The sequence below is a fragment of the Gracilinanus agilis genome, chromosome 4 (genome assembly GCF_016433145.1).
Source record: "Gracilinanus agilis isolate LMUSP501 chromosome 4, AgileGrace, whole genome shotgun sequence".
Classification (NCBI taxonomy): domain Eukaryota; kingdom Metazoa; phylum Chordata; class Mammalia; order Didelphimorphia; family Didelphidae; genus Gracilinanus; species Gracilinanus agilis.
Window position 1 is genome coordinate 522591388 of NC_058133.1, and position 8180 is coordinate 522599567.

The 8180-nt window shown below is 58.6% G+C and overlaps 1 protein-coding gene across 1 annotated transcript in view; it reads left to right on the top strand.

Moving 5' to 3' along the window:
- Positions 1 to 2836, top strand: part of TRPM2 (transient receptor potential cation channel subfamily M member 2) — a 48949-nt gene extending 46113 nt beyond the window's left edge. The window contains exons 16-19 of the mRNA XM_044675714.1: positions 1160 to 1241; positions 1654 to 1755; positions 2005 to 2121; positions 2711 to 2836. Coding sequence (XP_044531649.1) covers positions 1160 to 1241; positions 1654 to 1755; positions 2005 to 2121; positions 2711 to 2836 — 427 coding nt within the window. The remainder of the gene's footprint in view (positions 1 to 1159; positions 1242 to 1653; positions 1756 to 2004; positions 2122 to 2710) is intronic.
- Positions 2837 to 8180: the final 5344 nt, after the last annotated feature.

Here is an 8180-nt window from a genome sequence, read left to right on the forward strand (position 1 = left end):
TCTTCCTTCCTTCCTTCCTTCCTTCCTTCCTTCCTTCCTTCCTTCCTTCCTTCCTTCCTTCCTTCCTTCCTTCCTTCCTTCCTTCCTTCCTCCCTTCCTTCCTCCCTTCCTTCCTCCCTTCCTTCCTCCCTCCCTCCCTCTCAGCAGAGGACAGTGCTTGTATGCCTCGGGTAGGCTCTCTTAGTGAGTAGCCACGGCTCAGGTGTTCGGGTCTCTGTGGTCAGCCAGATCATAATCTTTTCTGGTCCCTGAGTGATGGATACCTACAATCTGCTTCTGGGCTCTTCCATCAATATGGCTTCCATTGGGATGGCACGACACAGCAGGGCACCAGAGTGGAACTTCAGTCAGGGAGAAGGGAGTAGAGCTGGGTAAAGCACTTCTCTTTCCTCTGGGATCTCGAGAAGGGGCGGGTGGATACCGGACTCCGTGACCCTCCTCTGGAGTAGCAGGTGGGCCTCCTCCAAGGTCCAGAGAGTCTCGTCCCCTTCATGGCTGTCACTCCTCTTACAATCTCAGTGCCTGGCCGTGGAGATAGCAAGCTTTCTTACAGTCATCTGACCTCCTCATCCCTGCATTTTATGGCCTCCTCAGTTTTCCTTCGGCCGCAGGATGAATGGTCACCCTTTGGGCCTCCACGTCTCTAAGAAATATGCCACTTGCAAGAGTGGGAGCTTGGAATTTCCTGCTGGCCGCAGCCCCCTCTCTTCCGCACACCCCATTTCTGTTCTTCACCCTTCCCGGGACTTTAGAACTCTCAGACTCTCGGGGCCCTGGGATCTCCCTCCCTTTTCCTCTCTTCGGCTTGCTTAATCTCCCTTCCTTGTCTTAGGGTCAGCGTAGCACCACTTGAGAGCTGGAAGGACCTTAGCGGTCATCTAGGCCAGCCTCTTTATTTTACAAATGAGTAAACCGAGGTCACAGAGGTGAAGAGACTTATCCAAGATCACACAGATGTGGGGCCAGGATTTGAATGTAGGACCTGCTGACCACCAATTTCGAGCTCTTTCCACTGTGTGACATAAAGTGCTTCATCCCCCATTTCCTCGTAGCCCCCATTCTGGCCTGGCTGGCCATCACTCCCGAGTAAAGCCTCCTCGCTGCCTAACGGCCAGCCCTGGCATCTGCTCTGCTGCCCGGTGGCTTTCCCCGACTGTAGAAAGAAGAGGCTGCCCCAGGAGGTGGCAGCCTCTTCCACCCTCGGGTCTGGAGGGCCCCTGGTCGGGGGGCTGTCCCAGGAGGTGCCGGGCTCCCCCTTCCCGGGTGCTGGACCGTAGGCCGCTTGTCCAGTGTGCTGTCGTAGGGCCTCTTGGCTAGGTAGACCTGAGGTTCCCCGTGTCTCCGAGGCTCTGAATTCTAAATCTGTGATTTGGTGCCCTGAAGCTGCCATAAAGGGGCCAAGGCTGGCCCGGACCCCCCCCCCCCCATAGGTCCTCCAGCATGTGCTGAGTCTAGTGCTCTGGCCTTGCCGTCCTGGCTTCCAGCAGAGGGCCGGGCTGGACTCTTCGCTCTGACATTCGAGGCCTGCGAATCCCGTAGAGTCTCTGATCCTTGCCATGAGGACGCCGGGAGGAGAGCCCCGACGCGCTGGGAAGCCCCCTGGTTCGCAGAAGGGGGCTGGCCGGCGGCGCACAACTCTGGGCTTCTCTCTAGGGGTCTCTGGAGCCTGGCGAGATGCTGCCCCGGAAGCTGAAGAGGATCCTGAGCCAGGAGTTCTGGCAGTACTTCGAGGCCCTGCTGAAGCAGGGGGCCGAGGTGGGCCGCCCTGCCAAGTGGCCTTCGGAAGCTGGGCCGGGCAGGGATGGCTGGGTGCAGAGTCGAGGGGAAGCGGGAGGGCCCCGATGGGCGGGCCATGGAGTGGGGGCGGGGCTGAGAGGATGACAGGGAACCCCAGCGGGGGGGGGGGGAGGGGGTCGCCAATAGGAAGGTTCGCTCGGGCCAGCTATGGGGCGGCTGGCGAGAAGATGCCCAGCGCACAGCGGGTGCTCGCTCTGCCCTCCCCAGGTCTACAAAGGCTACGTGGATGACCCGCGGAACACGGATAACGCCTGGATCGAGACCATAGCCATCAGCGTCCACTTCAAGGACCAGAACGACTTAGAGCTGAAGCGGCTGAACTCCGTAAGCCCCCCCGGCCCGGGGGGATGGGCCCAGGCGTCCGTGCTGAGGGCCAGGCGCCGCTCTCCGAGGCCCGGCTCCTTCCAGCCGAGGCAGCGCCGTCCGGGCCCTCCGACCGGGCGTCGGCTGGCGCCAGGCTTCCGCTTCTGCGCGGTCGGAGGGCGCGGAGGGGCAGAGCAGGACGAGGGACTCCCCGAGGTGGGGAAGGGCAGGGGAGCCGGAAGGCCACTCGAGGAAGAGCCTGAAGTGGGGGTGGGGGGTGGACGATGGGCAGCTCGACCAAAGGGGGGGCAGAGCAGGGCCGAAGCGGGTCCGGTTTGTGCCAGGCCTTTCGGTCTGCCTCCGAGAGGGGGGAAGAGCAGAGGGAGCCGCCTTCCTCACCCACCTGGCCTGGCCCTGGGCGGGGGGCGGAAAGGGCAGAGAAGGAAAGGCCCCGCCAGGCAGTGGGGACGTCCCGAGGGAGAGCCCGGAGGAGCCGCCCTCACTTGGGTGGGGGAGAGGCAGGCAGCACCCCGGGGCCAGCTGGCGTGGGGGGAGCGAGCCCCGCGGGCCGGGAGAGGGCCTGACGGACCGTCCCCTCCTCGCCTTCCAGCATCTCCAGGTCTGCGACCCAGAGGTGTCCATCCGATGGCAGGTGGTGGACAAGCGGATCCCGCTCTACGCCAACCACAAGGAGATCCTGCAGAAGGCCTCGGCCCTGTTCGGCGCCTATTACTGAGGCCGAGAATGAGTTCCGGCCCGCCGTGGCCAGACAGGCAGTCCCCGAGCTCCTCGGCCCCTGTGGACTCCTCACTCTCTGTCAGGGGCTGCCGCCAGGCTGGGCCAGATGCCAGCAGAGGTGCAGCCTCCCCCCCCCCCCCCCCCCGGCCCCTCAGTGCCACACTCTGACGGCCCGGCCGGCCCTGACGCTGGTGCTGGGGCCGGGGAAGGGGGCGGCCTCCGAGCACAAGCTGGTGTCATCAGGGGAGGCCAGCCTCCAGGAGCCTCTGCTTCCCAGCCCCCGCCCCTCCTGTGTTCTCTTCCCCCAGCACCGTCCCTGGCCCTCCCCAGGCCCTCCCCCTCCCCAGGACGTTGTCCCCAAGCCCCTGCCTGGCCCTGGCCCTTAGCGTGGACCAAGTCCCCCAGGAGCCTCCGGGGCGTCACCGTCCCCAGCAGGTGCCAAACTGTCCCGAGCGGGCAGTGTCCGAGGAGAGCTCGAGCCCCTCATCCCCCAACCCCAACCCAGCCCGGGGCCAGAGCCGGAGGGCCCTGCCCCCGCCTCCTCGGGGCTCCTCAGCGCTTCCTCCTGGCGCCCACCCTGGGCGGAGGCCCCTCGCGGCCTGGGGCAGCTGGCAGTAGATAGGATATTAAACTTCCTCACTGGCTCTTCTGTCGCTGTTGCCCTCTAGGTGGGGGGGGGGCGTCCTTGAACTCCCTGGAGGTGGCAGCGCGGCGCCCCTCGGGCCAAGCCCTCCCGATCTTCCCTGCGCGCCCCAGGCGGGCACCAACTCCCTTCCCAGTCCGACAAGGGCCCAGCCTGTGGCATGCTGGGGCCAAACCCGACCCCGGCCGCACGTCTGCTCTGCCGCTCTTTGTCCCCGACTCCCAGAGCTGACGGCTCCTTCCTGCCGTGCCGCCCGGAGCCTGGCCCACCCTCCTGGCCTCCCTGGCTCCCTCCGGGGTGCCCGCTGTCCTCTCTGGCAGCCAGGCTGCTCGAGGCTCAGTGCCAGGCTCTGGGTGGTAGGCGGGAATGCCATGATGGCAGCATCGGAGTGGCATTCTGCGGGGATTGGGGCGATTGGGGAGAGTCGGGGCTGGATAACCAGAGGCCGGAAGGACGGGCTGGGCGCAAAGAGCAGAACGGGGATGGCACGGCCCCTCGCGTGGGCCTCCCGTGCCCGGAGGCCGCCGCTTTGGCCCAGTAGAGGCCTTGCCTTTGCCCGAGTGGTTTGTCTCTCCGCCTTGCCCTGGAGGTCTAAGATCTAATGGGGTGCCGCGGCCAGCTCGGCCTGCTGCGGTGCCTGGCACTGTTCTCGGCTGGCAGACATGCCCACGGCTTCCCCAGACTAGTAGTGCCTGCCTGAGGTCCTGCCCCTCTGCCGAGGCTGTCGAGGGCCCCAGAGACGGCCGGCCCGCTGGGAAGAGGCCTCTGAGGAGGGATTTTGTGGCCATGGGACGAAACTGCTGCTGGGCAGCCCAGAATATGCACGGGCCTTGGGGGGGCTGTGGAGGATGATGGGTAATCGATGGGGCTGGGCCCCCTTGATGGCTGGTCAGGCTGGCAGGTGATGAGAAACCGGTAACGGTGCTCATACCCTGAGTAACGGTCGGGGCCAAGAAGGCTGTGTGGCCCAGCGCACGGCGCGGTATAGAATACGGCTCTGCAGGAGTCTGAAGAGGAGCCCCAAAGGAGCTTTCGGAGCTCAGGCCGGCCTGTCAGCATGAGGTGTGGAGAGGAGGAGAGAAGCCGGGAATAGTGAGAGCATTGGGAGGCCACTGAGTCCAGCCCCCACCCCCTGCCCCTTGTACAGAGGAGGCCCAGAGAGATGAGGTGACTCGCCGTGGGTCACGCAGATGATGGCTGAGGAGACATTTGAACCCGGGTCTTCCTGACTCCCAGCCCAGTGCCTGTCGCCTGCGCTCAGCAGCCTTCAGCCTCTCCAGGCCAGGGGCTCGCAGCCCTTTCTGCTCCTCTGCTCGAGCCTGGGAAACCGTTCTCAGACCACGTTCTAGAATGCTCAAAAGGAACAGCGTGAGTGAGGGTTAGAAAGGAGATCAGGAACGTGGAGCTAGTTGTAGAAGCCCCGCCCCAAGGTTCGCCTTAGCTCAGAGCCCCCAGCCCCACCGTGCACGCCTGGGGCTCCTATCTGCTCGCAGAGGCTCTTGTCACCTCCAACGCTTCTGAGTCCGCCCCACGTCACTGGGCCTCCCAATCCCAGGATCCTCCCCCCTCCAGATCCCCAGCCTTGGCTTAAAAAGGAGATTCTCGGGGGCAGGGCCTGTTGGGGATCACCCGGGGGGGGGGGGGGCTCAGGCTCTGCTGACTGAGTGCCACTGCTGGATGCCCGCTGCTGGAGGAGCTTCTGGAGGTGAGGCAGGGCAGACGGCGGAAAGGACAGGCACCACCATCCTCCAGGAGCATCTGGCCCCGTGGTGGAGGCCAGCCCAGGCCCAGGTGCCCAAGAGGCCCTGGAGGAGCTGGAGGGAACCAGACTGAGTTGCCTCACCATTAGACAGCAAAGAGAACAGCTGCATGGCCTGAGCCAGACATGGGGGGGGACCCCCCAGGAGCAAGGCTGACCTCGGGGGAGTCTCTGTGAGAGCCGGGCATCTTCTATGCCTGGCCTGGCCTCTCCTGTCCCCTCCCTCGTGGCCTGGCTCCACATCCATTTTTCCCCTCAAAGAGTTAACTCAGCTCCGTTTTCCCTCCTGCTATCACCTGCCACTGCCAAGGCAACGGGAGGCAGCAGCAGGGAGGATGTCAGAGCTTGAGTTCACAGAGGCCCCACTGGAGCTCTCCAGGCCTTGGTTTCCTCTCTTAGAAAATGAGGGCACAGGCCAGAGGGAGGTCTCCAGAGGCTGCTCTGAGTGGGGCCCAGCGGCATCTCCTCCCCCATTTGACTGTGGGCTCCCTCTGAGGAGAGATGATGCTCTCGAAGGTCTTTGGTCCTGGGGGCCTCAGACAGTGCCTAATGCAGAGCAGGCAGATGCCGGTTCATTGACTGAACAGCTAGCGAGGGGTACCTGAGCCAGGCAGCCACTGAGAGAGAGAGAGACAGAGAGAGACAGAGAGAGAGAGAGAGAGAGAGAGAGAGAGAGAGAGAGAGAGAGAGAGAGAGAGGAGAGAGAGAGACAGAGAGAGAGACAGAGAGAGATGGCTGAGCCATGGGTCGGGGGGGGGGGCAGGCAGGGCTCAGCTCTACATTTAAGAGGTCAGATCCAGGGAGCTCCTTCAGAAAAGCTGCTCCGGCAGTCAGTGACTCAACACTACATCCTCTCTGGAGACTTATTGTTCTGGATGGATCCATTGGGGGGGGGGAGAGAGAGAGAGCGAGAGCCCCTTTGGGGCTCATGTTCCCAACTAACATGAGAGAAAAAGCTCAAGTTCTCAAGAAGGAGATGCCCCCTGCTTCTCCTAGCATGTTCTTGGGGGAACCTGAGGGGTCAGGATCTTTGTTCCTATCACCCCAGGAACTGACTTCAGATGCTCCCTAGCCTGAATGAACCAGATGAGAAAAGCACATTTCCTGAGAAGGCACATCAACACAAGAGCTATAAAATGACTCCACAACCAAGGCCATAGAACACTTCTCTAGAACCCTCAAGGCTCCTGGGGAGAAGCCAAGGGCTACCTCCTTCTTCCTGGCCCCAGAAGTACTTTTTTTCCCCTTGAAAAGACCTTGAGAGGTTAGCCTTTGGAATGATTCTCATGATTCTAGGCCCATGGACCCATTTTATAATGAAGGAAATACCGAGAAAAGAAATGAGAATGATGTAGGAAAATAATGAAAAAAGAGTTGACAAAGTTGATCAAAGGGGCACAAAAATATAGAAGTAAATATTATCTTAATTGCAACTCAGTAGCATTGTGGATAGAATGCTAGGCCTGGGGTCAGGAAGACCTGGGCTCAAATCTGGCCTTAGACACTTCCTATCTATATGACCCTGGTCATACTTTACCCCCCACTTAACTCTTGCCACTCTTTTGTTTTAGAATTAATATTAAGACAGAAGGTAAGAGTTAAAACAAACAAACGAACCAGAATAAACTAATTGTAAAAGAGGCACAAAAATTCACTGAAGAACCTAAAAAGTAGAATTGGGCACATGGGAAAAGATGTATAAAAATTCCACGAAGAAAACAATGCTTTATAAACTAGAATTGGGCAAATGGAAGCTAATGACTCCATGAGACATCAAGAAACACTCAAATGGTGTTGGCAGAGCTATAAAATGGTAGAAGTTCATGAAGATCTCAGTTCAAATCCAACCTCACACACTAGCTTTGTGACCCTGAAAAGTAATTGAACCTCACTTTGCCTCAGTTTTCCAAACTGTGAAACAAGGAGAATAAGAACATCTACCTCATTAGGTTGTTGTGAAAATTGTCAGGTGTGGATTTGGGGGAGAACAAAAGTCATTCCATTTTCTTTGTGTCTTAATTCTCTGAATTTGATCCTGATCCAGCTGACAAGTATTAAACATCTTTTTTGGGTATCTCCCTTCTGCCTATTAAAAGAAAAGTCCTGGACATTCCAGGAACTCACTCTTTTATGTGTAAGTAAATTTGCCCACCCCCTCTGGCATTACAAGTGTGACATCATTCCCTGCTGACTGCCTGTACATCTGGCATCATCCCCCCAGTGGCAGCCTAAACTTCAGCGTGCAACACCAGTACAGAGGGCAGAGTTGGGAGAGCATATCAAGGGTGAACAAGGAAGCAGTTGGTCTGTGTTGCTTCTCTATTGGTGCTGGCATGACCTGCTGCAGGTCAAGTAGCAAAATCGGGAAGTTAGTTTAGGGAAAAACTTTTCTTAGATCTCTCTCTCCATCTTCCTTTCCTTCTCCTGTCTATCAATAAATCATAATAAAATCATTAAGTCAATGGCCAGACTCATATTTTAATACCTGCCTGGTGCCTTCTGGGCTTTCTTATTCAGGCTGAAGCTAGCAAGGACTCTGACAATTCTTGCAATAGGATCAAAGAAAATAATATTGATCTAGCACCCAATAGGTGCATTGAACCAGCCCTCCTTTTTCTCCTCTCTGACCCAAGGACTCTGGCTTCCTGACTGATTCTTCATCTCCTGACCTTGGGCTTTTCCAATGGCTCTCCTCCCATGCAAGGAATGTTCTGCCTGATCACCTTCACCTCCTGGTTTTCTTTAAGTCTCAGCTGATGTCTCACCTCCTGAAAAAATGATTTTCCTGGTCCCTCTCCCACTCAGAGCATCTCCCTTTTATACTGTACATAGCTTATTTGGATGCAGCTGCTGACTTACTGTCTCCCATTAGACTGTGAACTCCTGGAGGGCAGACACTGACTTTTCCTTCCTTTGTATCCATGGAAGTTTGGAACAGTG